Here is a 23,743-nt window from a genome sequence, read left to right on the forward strand (position 1 = left end):
AATGTAATTGCATATATTTATTGTAAAAGCAGATTACAAATTCAGTTTTTTCTACGATAGTCCAGATTCTAGTACAATGGCTCTTTTCTTACAGTTATGTACCACAGAGAAAGCGCTTTGGTACTTACTTGGCTGACATAACAAACGCTCTTTAAATAGTCCAAAGTATTGAATATGGCTACAAGAATGATGATTTGGTGCCAGAAGGTCTGAGAAATAGGTGTAGTCAGTGAAGAAAAGGTAAGTCACGGAAGTCAAGGAAAATCGTCTTGGTTTTATTAAACCTGTCAGATTTTCTCTATTGAAATAAATGTTAACCGTGTTCTGCAAAGAGTCCTTGCTAGGTTGCAGTGAAGGAATCTGATATTTCAGTCTGACTTTTATAATTTAAATAATGATAGTTTTTCAGTGCCCTTCTCTCCATGTATAGTGCCTTCTTGCACGTAATGAGTAGATAATGTAACTTACCTTTTTTAGCAATCAGGCATGTGGTACAATTGAAAATTCACTCTCCCTGCTGAATGAAATGAGATTTTGCAACACTGTGTTATAGATCTCGGTGACTGTTTATCCCAACACATCTATCATTTCAGAGAGTGAGACTCAGTATTTTTTTTAAGTAGTTTCTATCAGGTATGCACTCTGGGCCCAGTTCTACACAAGCACTTCCCATGAGCCTTCTCATTGCTCACAGTGGCACTTCTTTCAGAGGAAAGATTCTATGTGACAAGAGATTGTAGAATCACGCCTTATATTTTTAATTTACATACTAATGCATGCAATTTTGCTGACTGTAATGACAGTTATATAGTTCATAAATGAAATAAATAGCTGCAGTTCATGTCAAACTAACATGATTAAGAAAATCCCAGTATTCTGTGGACATTGTCCACAGGCTGCATAGGAAATCACAATTAATTTACCCCAGCTGTTAGAGCTGAATCCCTTACAACTTTTACATAGCAAAATAATTTATCTCCTTTTGTTTCTGTTTACTGGCCTTGGAAAATGATGAAACAGTAATGAGGTCTGCATGGTGATGCACTTTTTCTTAATTCGATAGTGCTTTCCTTTTTGTTCGTCTTGTAGAAATACAGAATTGGAGATTATAGCTGGGATTCTGGGCAGGTATAGTTATACTTGTATTACTAGAATTACTGGAGCTGTGCTGACTTCTAGCATATAAGGGTCTTGGCTCCTGTGTTGGCCATATGTTTAACTAGACATGTGAAATCTATATGATTAACATACTCATGAAATTCAATATTCACTGGCTTTATTATGTAGCCACTTTAATAGTCCACAGCAGAAAATACTCAAACGATTATTTTTAAGTCTGCTTAATCTGTCATGGTGACAAGCACAGATTTTAAGATTAGTTATAAATATATAAAGAGAACAGATAAATCAAATGTGGAATAGTGTGACTTCAGTCCATTACGCGTGACTCTAATTTTCACTGATGCTTCCGTAGATACTTGATTATTCACTAATTATTTAATTTCAGTGTATCATCAAGACAGCTGTACATGGGTACAGTATAACCTTATATGCGTGGACATGTATACCTACATGAATACATACATATTTTAATGTACATTTGTCTGGTTAAGATCTGCAGTACTATTAAATGCCAAGTAGAAGTTTGTTTTTTTCATAAGGACAATCTTTTTTTTTCCTGTTTTTTTTTTAATTAAGTGTTTTCACACATTGCCCATCCCTGCCAGTTGTAAATTGCCTTTCCCCATATGGGATATGGGAGATCCTCCATTCTGTTCCGTCTCAGGTTGAGCACCTTTCCTCTGCTTCCCACATCAAGCAGCTAAAACAGGGACTCTGCCCCAGGATAGCCTCTGTTCTGCCGTTTAGCAGTGTGCAGCTGTCACCCTCCCATTGAGACCAAGAACTGCCATCTGATCTTTTTGATGTATGTGCCCATGTTTCCTGTGCAGGTGGAGAACTGATGGGATTGCCTGGCAGGGCTCTCCAGTTGCATCTGGGATATACAGCCGCATAATGCCATCTAGAGGGCAGAGTTTCTTCCCTTCCCACAGGAGTACCTGTGATAACTGCTAGCCTTCCATCACGTGTGGTGACAGTGCTCGTTCATCTGTGTGATTCATGCATTTTCCTATTCCTCTTCTGGTTAGTATGTACTCATACAAGGCCAAGACTTGGAAATTATTTAGGAGAAGAGAAACGCTCAATTAGTAATTACAACTGTTTCCCTTTAATAAACCTGGAGTTTTCCATATTGTCTTCAATCAGTCAAATGGTCTGTTCCTCCAGAATAATCCTTTGGATTTTAAATGCTCTGGGTCTTAATGTTTAAGTTCTTTAGGAAAAAGTTCTTTTAAAAAGAGGAAGCAAGTAAGACCTAGGTTTGTCATTCAGCTTCTTGGTAAAATGTAAGAAAAAGAGTACTTACAAATTGGTTACTTTGCTAGACAAAGTCCTCTGTAAAGTTACTGCAGCAACAGTTTCAGGTCAGCTGAAGAAATGGGTCTGAGGGTTGCACATTATGTGAGACTATCGTGCATTTAGATGGAAGAAGCTAAAATCTTGGTTTGCATCTCTTCCGCTGAAATACTTGGTTAGCATTTCTCTTAACAGTTTATGGTAAGCTGGAAAGTAGTGGAGACGGGCTTTTCAATGAAGAGGTCATATGGCTGAAACAGCTAAAGTTTCTGCTTACTTGCCTGCTAACAGCTCCTTCTTTTTCTTCTTTTAAACCTTATGGAGTTTGCTTCTTTAGACCTTAGACATGTGCCAGAGAAAAGCCTGTTGCCTCCTCCTAGATAATTTCCTTCAGTCCTGTATTGCATTTGATGTCATTATACTTTAACTGCTATTACCAATAATGGCAGTTGCAATATTCTTTTTCTTAAATAAGCAGTGAATGTTCTTTCTGTAACCTTAAATCTGATCTGTGTCATCACAAAAACAATTTTGTTAGACATAGTAGTGTCTCCCCAGTGCCATGCAGAGGTAGCTGTTCTGTACATACATAGATACATTAATTTGATTAAATTGAGGTAGGATGAGTGAAACAGAGAAAGAGGCCCTGTTACAAGCTTTATAAACAATATAGTCTTTTTATATAGTGCCCTGCTATGCAAGATAGTTCAGGTAGCAGAAGCAGTGTAGCTACATGGCATAGTTTTCATTTGAACTAATTAACTCTTCTTGAAAACCAGGGTGTTAGACCCAGTAGAACAACGTGTTAGCAACCTGAGCCAGCTTTAGCAGATCTTCGCAGAGCTGCTTGGTGTAGTGTTGACATAACTTCACTGCTAAGGAAAAAGCTTGTGTCTTCCTCTCAGCTCCTCTTGGTGTGGCAGAATATTTTTTTTTCCATTCCAGTGGTGGTCTTCTTTGTACTCTTTTATCAAATATTTTGTCCTTCACAGTGACCCCAGGGTAACTATTCAAAATTTTACCCAATTAGATGGGTAAAAATAGGTATTCTTAGTTCATTGTAAAACAGAACTTGCTAGTATTAGGCAAAAACTGTATTTTTCACAGAGAAATCGAATAGAAATAAGAGATGAGAACTTCTCATAGTTTTAAGCAACTGATTTGTCCTGCTAGTGACCTCTGCCAGGCAGGAATATTTCCCAATTACAGGCCAATCTGAAAGAGCAGTAATGTGATCGATCGTAGGTATATATTACATTGCATGGTATTTCATACATTGATTTATTTTTGTTCTTTTCTCCACGTTTTCCCTTTAGGCCAATCGATTAATCACTGATACTGCTCTTGAACAGCAGCTTGGAATAAGATAACAGCAACATTTCCTCATGTTTGATACTAGTGTTAGTGTATTTGGCTATCAAATTTGGACATGTGAAGGTGGGTGCAGTTCCGGTGGCTACACTTGAGTTGTGCTTACTTATGTGTGACGTGAATTTGGCTCATTATGTAGATCAGAGCTGGGCTGTTGGGCTGCTGCTGCTGCGCTTTTCATGCCTGAGCTTCTTACTGGAGCACCACTGAATCCCATCAGCTTTGACTTAATGTATGTTCCATATGAGACTGTTATTATGATCCAAAGCTTATTTTTTTAAGAACTTCTACAGTTTTCTACATCCTCCCAAAGTGTGTAGACTAAGGCTTTTCTTGGACCTCCTAGGCATGTAGTTTACCAACAAATATAAGTACAAAGAACAAAATCTGAGATAAATTTTATATGCTGAAGAGCAAGGTTAAGTAAATAATTGGAAAGTATTTAGTATTGCACTGTAACACTTATATAGTATTTACTTTCCATGTAGCTGGCTTTAATGCATATGTTTCTGTACAGTTGCATATTTTCTATTTTCAGTACAAAGCTGTAAAATTATCCAAGTAAAAAATATGCCTCTGGCACATCTCTGTTGTATGTAGGAAAAAACCTTCCCAACAGGCCTATCTTTTACTTTGGTGTTATGGGATACATTCTTGTTCTAGCAGATAACTTCCTTAGGTCTATCACTATTAATTTAGGATCTGAAGATAGCCTGTTGTAGTTATATGTCTGCCTTAGCAAGCAGCGCAGTGTAACAGGAGCAGATCCATAGAGCCAAGCTGTTGGTGCTAAGGACCTGATGTACACTTTATATACGTTTTGGGGAGTTTACTTTGGCTTAGCTCTAGTTAAGCCCAGCAGCAATTGGAGTTCCTCTTCCAATTTCATGTAAAAGAAACCCAGTCCATTGGCTCCAAGGCCATACAGCAGTGTGAATTGTAGCCTGGTCGGTGGAGTGATCAGAAAAAACTCTTGAGAAGGACACTCACTGCTCATCCAAGCCAAAAAGCCAATGTAGATACACCTGATGTCAGCCAGCACAATAGGAGAAATTTCATATTACTAGTTAGGATAACTGCCACATCAGACAGTTCCTAAGGGATCCTCATCCCTCTACATCCAGCTTCTCTGAAGTGAGCAGACAGTTTCTAAGGGATCCTCATCCCTCTACATCTGTCTTCTCTGAAGTGAGCAGAGTCTGCAGGGCAGAAAAAACAGACACAACTCCAAACTGTTGAAGCTTTTGAAAGGAAAGAATTTGGGGTCTGGGTTGTTGTTCTTTTGAGCAAAATACAATTACTCTGCAAATTCACTATTCCACTCTAAAAGATTAAAAATAAAATGAATCAGAACTTTTAATTTAACAAATGTCAGCACAGAAATCAACCTACCGCATATTGCTTTGTGGAGTGAAGGGCATTGTTTGCTGCTTACTGTGTCTATAAAAACAAAAAAGAAAAATGTTCAAAGCTTTCAGGAGAAGCAAGGTGATGTTTGCAAGTAGAGTTTTATTTCACTTAGCAAGAAATGAACAGTAATTTTGTGATTCAGTTGTTAGAAGTTAGCTATTGGCTACAAAACAATTGCTGCACGTTATATGGCATTTGATCCTATTCGTAATGCAGTGCACCAATACCTGCTTTGCTTCGCTTTGCTTCACAACTCCTTAGCTGGAAGGGAGAGAAATAACTGAAGCCATCAAAAGAAGTTCATTTTGAAATACCTGGGGCAGTTGACTTATGAGTGACTTCTGATGAAGAAAGTGAAATTGCAGGAAACATTGCCTTCAGAAATAACTCAATGCTCCCGTGTAGTTAAAAGCAGAGAAACTTGTTATAAATTTGTGTTATGAATTGTGAAACAGTTGACATTAATAGCTTATTGTGGTAGAAACCTTTTAACTCCAAGTCTTTAAAGGAATAGAGTAAAATGATTCATCATAGGAAAAGGAGAATAATGTATATTTTATTATGTTTAAAAATATTTTGTGACAGTATCAATTAGAACATCATGTAATACTTTAAATCTATTGCATAGTATAGCAAAGAAAAGTAATTATTTTTCTCAGAATTCAAATACAAATAAGCTCAAGGGATATTTTTAAAAAGGAAAAACAGTTGTATATTTTTTCCATTTCATAAAAAGTCATACATGTTTCTTTGGAGAAGAAAAAATCTGATTTTCCCATTTAAAGAATCATTGGATAACAGGGAACTGATATGAGTTTCCCATCACACAGCCAGTGAATGTGACATTTAAGCATATGTGATCAGTGTTTTCCAGGCTGTCAGTTTAAATCACTTTATTTCATAATTATTTTTGTTTGAACTAAATGAAGAAACTTAGGATAAATAATTGGGAAAAAAAAATTTTATATAAAAATTCAGCATCCACTTTCTCTGAATATAGGGCAAAACATCTGTTGTTTCACCTTCAGTGAGAGCCAACATAACTGGTTGTGGAAGACAATTAATAGTGTTGTTGATTATACATGAAAAGACACACGGGGGAAAAAAAGCAGGAATGCATTAAAGTTTTGAACCTTCTCTTTCTGTCATCAACCCCAAGCACACTCAGTTGCTTAGTTTCCCAGGGAAGGGGAGTGAGTGAGTGGAGAGGAGGTTGGTGTTGGTGTTGCTTGAAGATAGTGCCAAATTTGAACCGTTTACTATCATTTGATAACACTCCTTTAGTTCAGGTGCATGGAGCAGCCTAGAAGTACCAGTTATAGCATTAGGGCCATTTTTTTGCATTGACCTATGAAATTATATTTCATGTTCATTCCAATGATATTAGAAAAAATATATAAAAGTCACTTTAAAGGAGAAGAGCTGCTCTTGATAGATAGAATTTCTATAAATTAAAAAAAAATTTCCTGTATAGAGATATGTGTAATCCTTGGCTTCCTGGTACTTAATTTCAAGGTTTTCTACTTAGTTCCATCAACTATCATTTTTAATTTATCTTAGTTTTTAAAGAAAAATAAGTCACAATTTGTTTTAATTAATTAGATTCTAAAATTACGTTCTATTCCTGAACTGAATATTTTAGTGTGACCTGCCAAAATTTGAAAAGGTAAATTAAATTTGCTAAAAGGAATATCTAAATTCTTGAATTTCAGCTTTTGAAGAAAATGAGCTTAAGGCCTTTGTGGCCTATTCCTATACTTAGATATTGAGGTGTGTCCTGTAAAGACAAACTCTTTGTCTCTTGGTCTTCTTTTTCCATACCCGCTTCCCAGCGCCATGAGTCGGTAGTAGTATTGCCTGTATTTACTGTGAACATCTCAGCTAGACAAGTAGGAAAAAATAAGAAATGGGTTCTGTTGGAATAAAGTTGCCCAAAGATTAATTTTCATACATAGATCTGAAATGCCCTGTTCTTTTCAAACTCTACTGAGCTTGAAGTTGAGTATGCTACTCAGGAAGGTGTGGATAATGGAATCACAGAAAGCAGAAAACTGTCACTCTGTCAGTAACCTCATGGTCAAAATTGCAAAGGTTTGAAGGATAACTCATTTAAAGTAACTTCTAAAGTTGCCTTTCTTATTGCTTGAAAAACTGTCCTGGAAGTAAAAGAGTTTTCCTCAAGATCTGAATTAAAAAAAAAACCAACCTTCTGTTTTGTGATTAGGCAAGTGAATTTTTTAAAAAGTGGTTGCCATATGTATCATTTCAGAAGGACCCAAAGCCCTGGAAATATTTGTACTGGTTTCAATGTCACTTTTAAATTTGATCAAAATCTTCTGCAAAATGTTTCCTTTCAAATGAAAGCAAATATTTTCTTTGAAAATGGCTGCACTGAAAGTTTTTATCAAACTTCTGTATTGGATGTATAGATAGTCAAAGGTTTTCAACTAGTCGTTACTAATTTCAAATAATTAGTATTTCAAAGAATTAGAATTTTCCTTGAAGAGTTTGGTATTTTTGCAAGAAAAATAGAAACAAATGCAACTGACCAAATGTGGTATGATTAACTCTTATGTGAGTTTTCAATGCAGAGATATTTATGTACATGTTAAATACAATTTGATATTAAACACAAAATGCCCTTTAAGATGAATCAGGTCCACACCATTTGCCTTTATCTGCCTGCGTTAATTGTAAGAATCTTAGTTTCACTTACAATTTCAGGACTTCATACTTTTTTCATGGACCAGAGATTTTATTTTTAGTTCTTTGATAGAGGAAATAACTGCCTGTTAATATTACATGGGGAAGCACAGTAAGTCTGTCAGTGAAATGCTCTCAGTTCTTAGGGGAGAACAGTTCCATAAGGGAACAAATCTCTTAAAACAAGAGAAAAAAAAGAGAAGGAGATGGAACAGCTGCCTCTGGTTCACAGTTTGCAAGGGGAAGGATCACCAAATGTAAATATTGGAAAATCAGAAAATAAACAAATTTCACGACACTCACACACTGTTCCTTGCGTAAAAATTTGGTCTTATGTCTTACATTTGTGTGATGGCATCGTGGCCTGTAACGTTGTGCCCGGGTGCACACTTCTAGGGAGATGCCCTGGACTGTTAGCGCAGTGGCAGTTTTGGGAAAGGTGAATGAGTTTCAGGATTCCTCCTTCCTGACTGCCCAAGTCAGTGTTGCTGTATGACAGGATTGGCATCACATAGCTTCATGGGTCTGTCTGACTGTAAGTGAGAGGGCTTTCTCTTGCCTGTCATTTTACCCCTCATTTACAGCAGCTGTTTCTCTTTAGGCAGCCTAGGAATATTGTTTGTGGAAGGTGAGTGCCTTGGTCTCTGTGCAGAGCAATGCATCACACTGAGACACGCAGCTCAGCACTTTATTCAGAGGGTGAGTGGTAAAAAATAGGAGTCATGCTGGACTTCTGGTTTTCCATGCTCGTACTTCTATATCAAGTGTATATGCATTATATAGACCATCATGTGTAGTATGTATGTCTTTAACTTCAGGAAATACGCACAGCTTTATGCTGCCTGTCTCTGTTTATTTAGATCTCTTTTACTCCTTGTCCTCAAAAAATGTTTTATATGTGATCATTTGGAAGAATTCTGGGGGAAAAAAAGGCATCCTTCATAATTTTAACCTATTTGTTCGAAGGCCTGTATTGACAGTGCTTTACTGGTGGATATATTGTAAGTCTATTATATTCTCTGTAAATAACAGTAGAATTTGCTGTTTTCTACAATTTGCATGCAGGTAGACATACAAAGCTATTATTGATGTATCTGTTAGTAGCCTAGATATTTACTCGCTGGAAGATAAGCTTGGGCTATAATGCAGTCTGTTTTGCTAGATCTATTCCTAACCTTCTCTTTGAAATGTCAACTCCAGACATTTCTGTGGTGTCAGAAGGGAAAATATTGAAGGTTTAAAAGGCTTGTCATTCTTAACTACTTTGGACTTAACCAAAATAAAAAAGACAAATATTGCCATTCTTGAACCAGTTAAAAATTTCCAGCCCCAACTTCTGAAAAAGAAAATTAAAAAATTAAAAGTGTTTCACAGAGGAATTCCCAGAAATATGAGGTTTACTTTTAGTCATTTTTAGGAGACAGTCTCATCAGCAGTGTGTGAATCTCATTTGGTTTTGGTTTGTTTTATTCAACTCCTAAGTTCATATGTTTATCCAGTATAAGTAGATTTGAAGGATTAAATTCTAGTTATCCCCTTCTTTCAAAAAGGAGGCTTCATCGTTTAGGTCAAGCACCCTTTGTTTCTTCTTGTGGGAACTGGGAAACACAGACAGGAAAAGAGCTCTGTGGTTGTGAGCCCTGGGTGGGACCCTGGGTAGGAGTCCGTCCCTGCGATCTGCTGCAGATCTGCAGATAAACTAGCAAATTCTGTTTTCTGATCTCTGGCAACACGAAATCCATACAATTTTTAAAGCTGTTACATAATTTCCAATGTAAGTTCATGTTTAAATACATGAATCAGCTCATCAATAATTTGTAAAACATCATATGCAGCTGCACAGACCAAGGGCTGCTTTTTGTTAGGAACATTAAAGCCCAAGTTTTTACATAATCTTAAGTGGTTAGCTTTCTGATGTTGAATAAATATCTTCTGATTTCTAGCATACATTAGAAGAAGAAGGTTATACTGCTCTCTATGAGGCTTCAAAACCATTTTATTGGTAGCACAGCTATGGAATAGCATGGCCTGTGAGACAGACTGCTTACGAGAACAGTTGGTGGCTTGTTCTACTGCCACTATATTTTTGTGTCAGTAAAGAATTCAAAAATGTATTATTGACATTTTGAATTGCAAGAATGATCCCTACCGGTACTGCCCACTAAGGTTTAATATGGCCTTTTTGCAGACAGAATTATAATTAACCCTTGTATGGTTCTGTATTTTATTATTTAACATTGCCTATGTGATACTTTCATGCCATGTTTTATCTGAATCTAAATTGAACATTGACTGACTATTTCAGATAAAATGTGTCAAATGTTTTAAGTGTGGTTAAAGAGAATAGGCTATTTTATCATGCTAAAAAAAATCTGAAAATGGTGCAACTGAGAAGGCTAAGGGCCCATGTGTTTTGAAGCAAGGGTGAGAAGCCTGGATGTCGTCATATCACTAATTTGTCCTTTTGGGGTTTTTTCCCCTATCTCCATGAGGTGGAAGAAATAGTTAAGACTAGGACATTTGAAAAAGCATACAGTAGTATTTTGTAAAGTATTAGTCCGCTACATTCACTGCTTACTTCATCAGTACCTAGCATTCTTCAGTCTCAGTTACTGTCCTGGGGATGGGGTGGCCAGGGAGCAGAGCTGTAGCACATGGGCTGCAGTTCAGCAGGGAGAAGCTCCGTGGTTGCTCCAGTGTTGCTCTATTGTGGAAAGCGTAAAACAGAAGGTGGAAACATCCAAGTGTTGACAGGCAGGTTGTGAAGTGCAGTTCCTATTTTACTCCTAGCGAAGAGCTGTCTATAGCAACATAAAAGGCACTGGAAAGTGGCCAGTGGAAATGCTTTCATAGTGCTAGAGTTAAATTAAGGCTTTTGTTGCTATAATTATGTTGATTTAAAAACACAAATGTAATTTATAGTACTTCTAACCAGCATAACTATGCTGTTAAACTTTTCTCTGACAATTTGTTGGGTTAGCCTTTCAAAGGACAAATTTTCTCTGTAACATGGACAGAATAATACAAAGAGTTTCATGTGACCAAAGATATGGAGATGGCTCAAGTGGTAAACTCTTCCTAGAATGGCAGCTTACCAAAAAAATGCCATAAAGACCTTAAGAAAGATTACAACAACATTACTTCTTACTTTACCAACAACGGGCTTCGACCTAGGTTTTGACCTCTCATGTGTGCTGTATGAAGCTGTGACCACAAAAATATACAAAATCAGAGGCTGAAAGCAGGAAAAAATTGCTGAGCACATTTGAAGTGCTTGGACAGCTATTAATACACTGCACAAGGCATGACAAATGAGTGTCTGTGCAAATCAATAAAGCTTTCTATAAATGGACAAATGGTTTAGTATGAATAACAAAGAAGTGCACATAGTAACCGGTGTTGTAGCATTCTGTCAGGGATTTTAAAGTTCACTGTCATAACTTTGTTCTTCTTGACCTTTATTGATGATACCTTCAAAGCATGGTGAGGTGCTAACTTGACATACAACCTTTAGACCTTCATCTCCTGCCCATGGCAGGGGGGGTGGACTAGGTGATCTTTAAGGGTCCCTTCCAACCCAATCCATTCTATGATTCCATGATCTCCTTTTCCCTTAGTGCAAAATACATACTACTTTCCCCTTTCTTCTCTCTTCCTCCCCCATCCTTTTGTGTTGTCTCAACTCTACCATGGTTGAGTAAGGAAAACTGCCTTGTTTGTGCTTCTCTTTTATTCATGCCTTCTAGTAGAAAATTCAGTGTTTTAATTTGTTTCATTGTGGTTATAAAAGTGTAGAGGATTGTCTGTTGAAGACTTCCTAACAGGTACATGAAATAATTCTTCACTTAAAGACCCGAGTGCACCAAATATATCCTAATTCATAAAACTTTGGAACAGGCTAGCTAGATAACAAAATTATGTTCCTGTTCTCTTGACTTAATAAATCAAGGCACAGAAAGGTAAAGTTAAAGCTTTTGGAAAAAGCAGGAAATAGTTAAATCCAAATCTTATTTTCAAACATAATTTAAGCACTTCACTTCGCTCTTTCAAGAAGCACACAGAAATGGCTTTTGCAGGATGTTAAGTGAAAGTTGTCCTCTCAAGTACCACTTAGAGAGGCAAATCTGCAGGAGACGTGGATGTCTCATGACATTCTCAGACATGAGAATGTGTCTATCACTTCTACCAAACACAGGTAAATGTTGAACAAAGTATAGTTAGTAGACAATCCTTAACCTGTTGTAATAATCGTCTCTAAAATCATTAAAAACAAAGAGGAGAGAATAAAGAAATCATCCTAAATGTCTGTATCAATGTAAGAATATATTTATTAAGTGTATATTTATTTCAGCTATTTGTAGCCTGGTGCTATTATTGAGCTGAAAGGTGCCATGATCTATGAGCGTAGGTGAGGACTGAACCGCAAAAGAATTCTCAGATTCGGCACAATGGGACTGGTGGGAGATCTCGTGCTTTGACCATATAAACCCAGAAAAAAAGACTGTAAGCTGGAAAGCAGGAGAGCACTTTGGCTCAGAGCCTTCTGATAATGAATACTTTTTGGGAGACATTTCCCTCTGTTCTGGGGCAGGGGGTGGGGGGCTTGTATTTGTTTTTTTCCTATGATGCAAAAAGCTGTAGTGTCTTTTGTTGTTCAGTAACAAAAAAGTAAATATTGGCACATTAAAGATATATTTGAAACGCATTTTAGACTTCAGGTAGAGAGACTTTTTCACAAGAATTGAAAGTTTAGGTGGTTGTACTGCCCGAATGGATGCTTCTTGTGTTTTGGTGTTAAGGGTATCCTAAAGCTAATTATCATGACCATTTTAGAAGGTTTTTTAAGAATTGTAATTAATTGGCTTTCCTTTACGGATCCAGTATATAACACGTTTTTAGAAACATGAAAAATGCTAAGGCTGCCGTCTGTCTCCTTGTTTCTTTTATAGCATCATGAACAACAATTCATTGTGAACCAAGGAACTTCCTCTTGCCCCAAAGGAAAATTAATTAATTTTAAGGAAACATTGTGTAATGTGAAAACAAATATAGTTTATTTTGTTGCACCCGACTTCCATCTGCACACATGGGAAATAAATGGCAGATTCTTATTGACTTCAGCAGGAACAGGACTAGACCACAGTGCATCAGGCATGTAGTCTGCCTGTTACTAGTCTCGAATGAAACAGTGCAAACAGCTGCCCTGTAGGAGAAAATACAGTGTTCTTCAACATCTATGAAGGAGAGAGAAAGCTCTTATCTGACCTGAAAATAATCTTCATTATTACTAGGGCTATATTTTCCATCCTGAGAAAGGGATTAAAATTAGAGTTGACAAGGTCTCTCGTAATGACTGTATCTTAGCAATGGTATTAATACAAGGCAACCTCTGTTTTATACAAAGTAGTCTGAAGTTTTCACTTTCAAATTGATTTTCCATAAACTCAGTCTCACGATTCAGAATGAAGTTGTCTCTAATTAAGGCAGTTGAAAGCTGTTTAGCATTATCCAAGTCATGATTGAAATCTTTACATTTTCCAATGTTTGGAGAGACTCCTGTGCAAAATACTTTCTTCCAAATCGGAACTAGGAAGTACCTCTGTTTTGACATTTGTCGAATCCTTGAATCTATAATGATGAAAAAGCAACATGTAATGTTTCATTTAATGGTAAGTTATGCCACAGTTATTTTTGGCTGACTGAATGATACTGTGCTTTGAGAGCTGACCCCCCAAGAAAAGACATGCTTGTCTGTAGGCGCTGGTGGCAGGCGTTGAATGTCACTTGTCTGCAGCAGTTTGCTGGGCTGCATCACTTTTAGCGTTTGCGAGGCTGAGGGACAGAGATGGTTTATTTCTGTGTGTAACATAAAATATACATAAATTCCTAGAGGACGGCTATACTTAAAACTAGAAATCACTACAAAAATCAGTTGATATCTAAGAGAGTACTGTTCTCAGTAATCTAGGTTTTTTCCTGCCTAGTCCCCTGCTAGGTTATGTACGAGAGAAGTGACCGCATTAGGGGTCAGTGCTTCTCTACCACTGCCTCTGGGTGCCTGCAAGTGTGCAATAGCTTTCATGCTGTGAGAAGCATGGGCTTCTTATTGCAGCTTAGCCTACTGTAAGTATGGCCTGAAAATAAAAATGAAAATAAAATGTAATAGTGGTTTCCTCCAAGGAGACCTACTTTGCTTAACTGGCAAAAGATGCCTAGAATATGCAATACTGGAGGTAGGCGGATCCCTCTGAGCAAAAATTGAGCAGACTTACAATATCATCAAAACCCACTGGTTTCTGTTAAATAAATGAAGGTTTGGATTAGGAGGCAGGGTTTTGAGACCACAATTGCTATTACAAATTTTCCAAATGAATACTTTTGGGGGAATGAGGATTATTATCATGTATTCAGTTGCAATATCGAGTGATTTAGTATACCAAGTACTGGTTTTCCCATGTTGTGGGAAATGGCACAGGATCTTAAGAAAGTCAGTCAAGTGTTCCCTTACAGTCTAGTCCTCATTACAAAAATGCCAAATAAATAGGCATGATTTGCTTGGCAATCAAGAAGCACAAAAGTCAAGCTAACACTGACTGCATTACATCCTTTCACTACACTTTCAAAGCCAGTGGTGTGAAAAAGGGTTTTATTATACAGATGTTTCCACTGTGGCTTGATAAGAGGGGAAATGTAGCATTTATTTATAATGCTGTCAAGTTCAGGTTTTCTAATTTTGGTAGCCTATTTGTAAAGAGATTCAGCTAACAGATCCAAGAAGACTTAGTTTCCATTTTAAAGCCTCACAGCATTCAAACAAAATGGAGTAGGAGAAATATGGGGAGTTCTCTGGATATTTTGTATAGTACAACTATGTGTTGTAGTTCTTTTAGACATCTCTATATGGGAGCAGTCTGCCCTAACTATTTTAGGATAAAAATCATAATATATATTTTTACATTAGTGAAAATGAAAATTAAAAAAATTAAACCCGTAGGTATACCAACATGCGTGAGTTAAAGGCTGTGCAGACTAATCCTTTAACGATTGCTTCAAAACACTAAGAAGAGAAGGCTCCAGGGACACCTTATTGCAGCCTTTCAGTACTTAAAAGAGGGCTTATAAGAAAGATGGGGACAGACTTTTTAGTAGGGCTTGTAGCAACAGGACAAGGGGGTATGGTTTTAAACTAAAAGAGGGTAGACTCAGACTAGATATAAGGAAGAAATTTGTTACAGTGAGGGTGGTGAAACACTGGAATAGGTTGCTCAGAGACATGGTAGATGCCCTGGAAACATTCAAGGTCAGGTTGGACGGGGCTCTGAGCAACCTGATCTAGTTGAAGATGCCCCTGCTTATTGCGGGGGGGTTGGACTAGATGACCTGTAAAGGTCCCTTCCAACCCAAGCCATTCTATGATTCTATGATAAGAATTTATTTTGGATGGCATTTTAGGGTGATACTCAGAGAAAGCATCTGAAAACCTTTAACTCATAGAAATACTTTTTTATGTACCAATTGTCTCTTCATTTTTATCAATCAGTTTGCAAGAATGTGTCTATAAAAGCAAACTGATAACCGTATATGATAGCCTCTTCGGTATGGAGGACTATTTACCCTCCAGCTTCTGATTTCTTACTACTGCTTTTGCTTTTGCGGCTTCTGCTTCTACTTTGCTACTTACTTCTGCATCTGTACTTTTTGCTGCCTCATCTCACAGTGCTCTCTGCAGGATCACCCATAGACTTTTTATAGCCATATGTTGAAACCATTGGTAGGTGACATTGTGAAAATATGATGCAGAGCATTTTACCACCTTTGCTGCCTTTGATTGTACCCTCAAGATAAAGCACAGATTCCATACAGTTGTTTTAGACTTGTAAATAAGTAAACTCTATATGCCCTTGTTTCTGACCTCCCTTTTATTCTTTACTCTCTTTCAATATGCTGGATAATTATGTATGTTTACTTTTTCTTCCTAATCTTATTTTTAGGATTTAGCTGAATTCAAAATTGTTGTTAATGAATCAATTTATTGGACTTTGGGATTTTCGTTTTGTTGAATCATTGACTTTTCTTAACAAGGAAGAGAGAACTGTGCATCTTTCTGTAGAATCTTCCCATACAGTACATTACATTAATTTTTTCTCTAAAACTACCAATGTTAACTATATTTATGACTGTTGCTTTGTATAACCACAATTCTTCTGAAACAGCATCTGTTTAACTTTTATAGGTTGACAGAAGGTTAAAGTGAAGCAAGTAATGTAAATTGTATAATAGTTGTAATTATGTGAATGCATTGATTTTGGTGTTATGGTTACGTGATGTGAAGTTATGCATAGGAGGCAGAGAGGTTTCTAGAGACAGTTTTAACTCATGGATTTTTATATATTGTTTTGGTTTCTCAGTCTTTAAGAGAAAACTAGTTGAAATTTGCTCTGATGCAACTGTATACAGCACACTTTAGAGATTTTCCTTTTCCAATACTGAAAGAATTCCTAAAGTCAAGTCATAATGTATAGAAAAACACGTTGATTTACTGTAATTTACATACCAGATTGTGCCATTTTGAAGATTGCACTATGCAAAAATATGAGTGTAATGGAAATTAAAGATAGATGAAAGGCACTACTATACAGGAAACAGTTTAAATCATATTTAAACTGACATATGCGAGAGAAAAAAATTCTGAATTTAGGATTGCATTTAGGTGTAGTAAAATACCTCTCTCACTCTTGAAATGAAAGGAATTGTTTTATAAGTAAAGACTAATAAATTTATCTGGTTCAGTTAAGGGGTGTAATTTGCCAATTAGCTATAGTGTGACCAGGGCATCTGGAGTTATCCACTGCAGAAACCAGGCTTATGAAGAGCTGCCACAGTTAAAAGTTTACATAAGATTACCTTTTGTTTCCTTTTGATAGTAGCTGCCTCTGCTTCCAAGTGGCTTTCTCAGATAGCAAGTTCACTCTAAACAGAAAAAGGGGAGGAAGATAAGGTATACCAATATCTTCTATAATGTTTCATTGCCAACTCTATTGCACCTGACAAGATGAGATTGTGGGCATACTTGGAATATCTGCTCTGATATTGTTGTAAATTGTAATGCATGGTGTGAATAATCTCATAAACAAATGTCGCTTCTGTTTTTACTCGAAATAGCAACTTGTGGCAAAATAAATTGTATGGTGCTTTTTATTCTGGATCTTAAAGAAGTATACAAAGTAAGCGCCCTGAGAATTTTTATGAATTGTCATGTAGTACAAGATACCCTTTGATTAATTTACATATTTATTTATTTATTTATTCTATTTTACTGTAGGCAGAGAATTCAGCACTGGCTCTGGAAAATGAAAATCAGAGAGAACAGTATGAAAGATGTCTTGATGAGGTAAGGTAGATAAAAAGGTTGTTCTTACCTGGTACTATAATTAAAATGAATAGAAATTAATCTCTCCCTCTCTTATAAGGTTGACATTGTTCTGCAATTTTCTAGTATTACCTCATTCTAATTAATTCCAAGAACATGTGTCTGGCAGTCATAGATATTGTTCTCCATGACCTCTGCTGTAAATCCTATTTTGTCCACATCTCTTCACAGAAAAGCTGATAACCCTGTGACCAATAGTTGGAACTGGTTTGGTTTCATTAGGAGGAGAAAATTATAATGTGCCTATTAGGTTGTATGTACTCCTTTTCTGTAGAGTGGAACAGGTGGCAGTGGCTTCTTCCGTCAAAAATCCCCCAGCTTTCCTATGTAATATATTCTGTAACCAGAGAATTTAGTCTCTCAGCTCCCCCTTAGGGTTACATACACAGCTTTTTATGCTGGGTTTTTTCTAGCTGTTGGCTCACTTCTACTACATGGCTCAGCTTCTGATCAGACCTTCCAGTTACAGCTACAGTATAATTCACCCATCAGTTACTGTCTGAGCACTCCAGCAATGCTTACTGTTCCAGAAATGTCTAGCATCTCCTATTGCATGCAGCTTTCTCCATGTATATATTGATGCTTACTTGTTCCTCCCATTTATCCTGAAATAAGTCTCTTCAGCATACACAAAAACTTAAAATAGTTTTAAGACTTTTAGTAGCTCGAAGCATTACTTAGTAGAAATCATTTACCTGTTCCATAATAACATTGCATAGTAGCATAGGTAGTTAGATAATATGCAAACAAAACAAAACAAAAACTACACCAGCATCTCAGCTGTACCTTTGAGAAAAGAGTGCATGAGTGTGCAAACCACACATAGCAGATGACAATTCATGTCTTCATGGCAGCTTTTTAAATTTTTAATCAGCATTTGCTGAAGTATTACTGGCATGACCAATACAGCTCTGGTACAAGAAGCCTCCAGTTTAGTGCAGATTTTCGTCAGCAAATCCGCACTTTTGCCACTATCGCATATTTTTATCAGGGAGCTGGAGTAAAAGACTTGCAGATACACTTTCCCACTAGGTTATGCTCTGTCTGTTCTGTGACACTGGCATACCGGCAGAGCCTTGGTCTGCATTGGCCTGAGTCATTCAGCATACACTTGAATGATATTTGGATATCTTGGTGATAAGGATGAAATTACCATATAATTACTAACTTTAGTTCAAATTACAGAGCTTAACTTAAAATTATTTTCTGATTGTCTGGGGCAAAATCTGCCTCCACAATTAATTTTGGAAATGAGTAAAGCACCATAATTGTCCATTCCAGCAAAACACTCCATACAGATTATAAGGACAGAAGATACATTTTTATTGTGTTTGCAATAACATGATGGATTTCTGATGCAGGGTTGTGTTTTATACACACTGTTGCAGTTTATGATTAGATCAAATGATTAGATCAAACAATGCTCTGAACTTTATTATCTTCAACATTACGTTGGCTGTTTTCACTTCTTCCATATTATCACTGGATAATATGGAAGCTGTATCCATCTTCTCCCACTATGTCAACTTCTTCAGGAGGTGCTTCTCATCACCTGTGTTTTTGTGCTTCCCTCCTTCATATTTTGTTTGCTTATCTTCTTCCTTTTTTTGTCTTCTGTTTTGTGTGCAGTGACCTCTCTTGTCCTTCCCCATGGCTTGGTATCACTTTTTTCTTCTCTTTCCCCTTTCAGCCCCCACAATGCTTTGGCAGTGGCACTGTAACCAGCATTGCTTTAGCTGACACAAACTCGGACCTAATCCTTTCTGATCACTGAGGTGAGGAAGTTGTTACCAGTGACTCAGGCAACAAACCCATATTTAATAATTGTAAGTTCTGCAGGAATTCCAGGTTAGCACCCACCTGAGCACATTCCCTTGGTGGAGCTTCACAAGAAATCGCATGTTCTCATCCTACTTCATTATAGTAACAATAAAGAGAATAGGAGGTGAGACATAAATGTAATTAGTGAATAACCCAATCAATGATTGTGAGAACCTTCGCTTCTAACCAGAGTCTTCTGAGGATGTGTTGTATGTGACAAAGTCCTTTCCAAACAGGGATTCTTACTGGAGATCTTAAGAAAATAAAATGCTTTCTATAAATATTTTTAGGGGGGAAAAAAAAGTCTTCCACTTGAAAATTTCTTTCCTTTAAGACTTTAAGTCTGATGCTTCCTCTGTTCGTAACTCACCTTACACCAACCCCACTTCTTGAAGGTGAAAATCCCTTCTGGCCTACCCTAGTTTGGGCTTCAGGACTTCTTCAGCAGTTTTTAGGAGCAGACGTATCCTCTACAGCTATGTATCCATCTGTGCTGCAGCTCCATTTTGCCCCAGGGAGACCTGATGGGTTTAAAGGGAGGAACACAGATGTTCCTGAGAACACAAGGCTGTGATCACACCCAAACCTGAGACAGCTAAGCCTGCCACCAAAAAATTTGAGTGCTTACTACAACCATTATTTTAGTTTTGCCTCTGAAGTCCAATTAGTTATCAGTGTATTGAACTTCTCCTGGGCTTATTAGCGCTTACCTTATTAGCGCACAAGGAGCGCTTACCTCCAAAGCTAATATCTTGCCATTCTCGATAGTTACATGTTTGGGATGCTTGACAGGCCCTTGAGGTAATGAAGGTTGGGAACATTGTTTGATAACTATTGGGAGAATGCTGCCATCTTTCACTCATCATTGAGCATCCTCAGATTGCGGCTTCTCTCCCCTGGGCACAGGCAAACTCTGCTCAGGGCACTCAAACATCATTTAATCTGGCCACCCTGCCAATAGTGTCCCTGCTTGGTCCCTCAGGCCTCTACAGCAATGTGCTAAGGACACTTGCTATGCACAGTGTGCTTTCTGCTGAGGTGTTGGTGGCCATTAAGCTGCATATGAAGGCAGTAAAAATAACCACCGTGATTTTTCTGTCTATGTGTGACAAAAAAATACCAGAGCTGAGTTTTTAAAGCTATGCCTGCCATTATTTTCTCTAATTTTTCTTTTTTTATCAATGAATTTACATAGTTCTTTTCATTCATATAATGTCTCACATTTAATATTGCATGAATGCTTGCACTTGTGACTTAAAAATGCATGTTCTGTAATCATTTTCATGGTAAAATTCAATGAAACTTAAATGATCTTAGAGATGAAATCTGAAAAGAATATGGGTCAAGCTGAAGTGAGTCCTTTATGAATTTTAATAAATATTCACTGATTTTTCAAGTAATTGTTCGTCTCTGAAGGGTACATATAAACAACTTTAGAACAGTATTTGGAAGAAGGTGTCATTGAAATGTTTCAGTACTTGATAAATAAGAAAAGAGCTCATTTAATTTCAGAAATACTCCATAAATGTATCTTTCTGTCTCTGAAAAATTTAATGCAAAAACCAGGATTGTCTTCTTGTACCTTTGGGGTTTGAGGTTAACATGCTTAATCCTAGTTTCCTATCCTGGAATTCAGCTGTCAGTTTATTGCTAAGTGGTAATGTCACGTTTATTCACATCACTGTGCCAGCTGAGAATTCTGTCAAGCTTCACCATACTTACATGCAGGAAATTGTGCAACTTAGGGTAGATGATATTTTTGCTGATGTTTTAAGAATTAGCTGATCAAAAATACAAAGTTATCTTAAAAAGGCATTCTGTTTTTAAGATTTGAATAAAATATAAGACCTTTCATTTTAGTACACTTGAAATGTCTTTGTGCGTATGAAACCATATGTTAAAGGCAGCTGTGTAAAATCTCAGTACTTATAAAAGGTATAATAGATGTTACACTAGGGTCTCTTTTCTTTGATTCATTCTTTTATACCTTTTCTATTAAGACCACTTTATAACATGTATATGTAAACATACTTGTGTAAGGAAAAAGTGAAGCTGGGTCTTTTATCTCTTTTATTGCAATCCACAAAAGGAAACCTCTCCTAAAGATCTTGGCTATTAAGTTCAAAGGAAAGGCAGGCAGCGTGAAGGCAAGCAGTGTCATCTTCTACATAATAGCAGACTAAAGAACTGGCCATCTCTATTCTATTCCTTGTTTCACCTTGATTAACTGCATGAATCACAGGTCAAGTCATTTTACAGCCTGCTTTTTACCGGGATTGAGCCACAGTTCTGCCTCATATCGGTGGGAATTTCACATATTCTGCATCTCAGAAGTCAGTCCCTCTGCCTTCGACAGTCTCAGTTTCTTCAGTTTCTGGTGGTTGTGACTATCAATTTTGTAGTGCTGGTTTATGTTGTTAATTCATATCCGTGGTCTCTCTTGATACCTGTAAGTAAAAATTAAGTAGATCTGCTAGCTTAGAGTTTATTTCCATCTGGACACTATCACTGCAGTAGGAGAGGAGTGGCAACCTCATTTGAAATGCGAAAGTTTCAATATGATTCCAGTTATTGATTGCCAAATTAATTTTAGTAACTGCAGAACATTTTACTGAAGGCTTCCCACCTCTGTTCCTGATGGAAACCAAGAATACAGACCTGAAAATCTTTGAATGGTAATAGCAACACAGTTTGCCAAGTTGCTAGATACTAGAATAAAATACCTTATTTTGTAAAGAAACTAGTTACATATCTCATTGAGATCTATGGGAGCTATGGATCACTGGCAGGTACTTTCATTTAGATTCCTAACTTCACACACTCAAAGCTGGAAAACTTGTCACATATGCATCGGCAAGTTCAGTTTTTTCACATTTGGAAGATTATGCCATTTACACTCTTCTGTGCAATATATCACAGAATCATAGAATGGTTTGGGTTGGAATGGACCTTAAAGATCACGTAGTTTCAACCCCCCTGCCATGGGCAGGGACACCTTCCACTAGACCAGGTTGCTCAAAGCCACATCCAACCTGGCCTTGAACACTTCCAGGGATGGGGCATCCACAACTTCTCTGGGCAACCTGTTCCAGTGCCTCACCACCCTCAGAGTGAAGAATTGCTTCCTTATATCTAATCTAAATCCACCCTCTTTCAGTTTAAAGCCATCACCCCTTGTCCTATCACTACACGCCCTTGTAAAAAGTCCCTCTCCAGCTTTCTTGTAGGCCCCTTCAGGTACTGGAAGGCTGCCATAAGGTCTCCTCGGAGCCTTTTGTTCTCCAGGCTGAACAACCCCAACTGTCTCAGCCTGTCTTCAAAGGAGAGGTGCTCCAGCCATCTGATCATTTTTCGTGGCCCTCCTCTGGACTTGCTCCAACAGCTCCATGTTGTTCTTATGTTGGGGGCCCCAGAGCTGAACACAGTACTGCAGGTGGGGTCTCACCAGAGCAGAGTAGAGGGGGAGAATCACCTCCCTCGACCTGCTGGCCATGCTTCTTTTGATGCAGCCCAGGATATGGTTGGCCTTCTGGGCTGCAAGTGCACATGGCCGGGTCATGTTGAGCTTCTCATCAACCAACACCCCCATAAAAAAAAAAAAGCTATAGGAGTAATTTTGTAGGCTATTCTGTTGTGAGTGACTAGTACACATTTCAATGAACCTTTTAGTTCTTCCTTGGTAAAGTAACTCCATGTCAGAAAGTAAAGAAATAATGTATTTGATACGGTTTGTTCAATTTTCAGGTAGAGCAAACAGATGTTAAAAGTACATGCCAGAAGGAACACAGTCGGATGCAGATCCTGAAAGCCTATAGGGCAAGGCACATGGTTTTTCAAAACTGTAACTTATTTACTTCTGTTGGTTATTACTGTTCTAATATTAGTCTGTGTCTTCTGTTAAATCATGTATAGAGCTATTTTATGGGACCATTATGTTCCACGGGCTGCCTTAAGTTAGGGACCAGTTTGGAGAAAAAAATTGATACTAGGCAATTTTATGAGAGTATGAATCAAATGTAACTTTTGGATCTAACAGAATTGAATTATTTACAGAAATGAATTAGCTTCAACTCTTTTCTCAGAACTCAGTTCACATCAATGGTGTGGGGTTTTTTCTTTAGTTTGCCAAGAGTAATGGCAAATAGTAATTATTGGCATAATTTGCCTAGATCTTTACTGTAATTTCTGAAAGCCAAAACCAAACCAGAAATCATAACTACTGTCTCTTTTTGCACAGAGTGAGATTTCTAGTTGCTCTGCCTAAATGCAAGAGCAAAAATATAGGCAAACACATTGTGTGATAACATATGCATATATAGTTTTAAATTGCATTAGAAACGTAAGATAAAAGTTAGACATCATCAACAGAAAATCTTATCTCAGTCCCTCTTTCTGTCCCTCCGTATTCCCCTTCCCTGCCCCTATGCCTGCTGGTAAAGACAAATTAGAACGGATGTATAAAATAAGTAACTTCAAAAATTCCCTGTTGAATACATAGTTCTACTAATCAATGGTGTGTAATCTCATTCAAGTCAATTATGCTATGTGGTGTGAATGCCTTGCAACCACATTGCGATGACAGTAGGTACT

At 37.4% G+C, this 23,743-nt stretch overlaps 1 protein-coding gene across 18 annotated transcripts in view; it reads left to right on the plus strand.

Moving 5' to 3' along the window:
- NCKAP5 (NCK associated protein 5) overlaps positions 1–23,743 on the plus strand; it is a 400,045-nt gene that overhangs the window by 277,174 nt on the left and 99,128 nt on the right. For all 18 annotated transcript variants that reach the window (XR_012044260.1, XR_012044259.1, XR_012044258.1 and 15 more), the window contains one exon: positions 17,225–17,293. Coding sequence is in view for 14 of the 18 variants with exons in the window: in XM_072873993.1 (XP_072730094.1) it covers positions 17,225–17,293 (69 nt within the window). In the remaining 4 variants the exon portion in view is untranslated. The remainder of the gene's footprint in view (positions 1–17,224; positions 17,294–23,743) is intronic.

This window comes from Ciconia boyciana, chromosome 10 (assembly GCF_034638445.1).
Source record: "Ciconia boyciana chromosome 10, ASM3463844v1, whole genome shotgun sequence".
NCBI classification, from domain to species: domain Eukaryota; kingdom Metazoa; phylum Chordata; class Aves; order Ciconiiformes; family Ciconiidae; genus Ciconia; species Ciconia boyciana.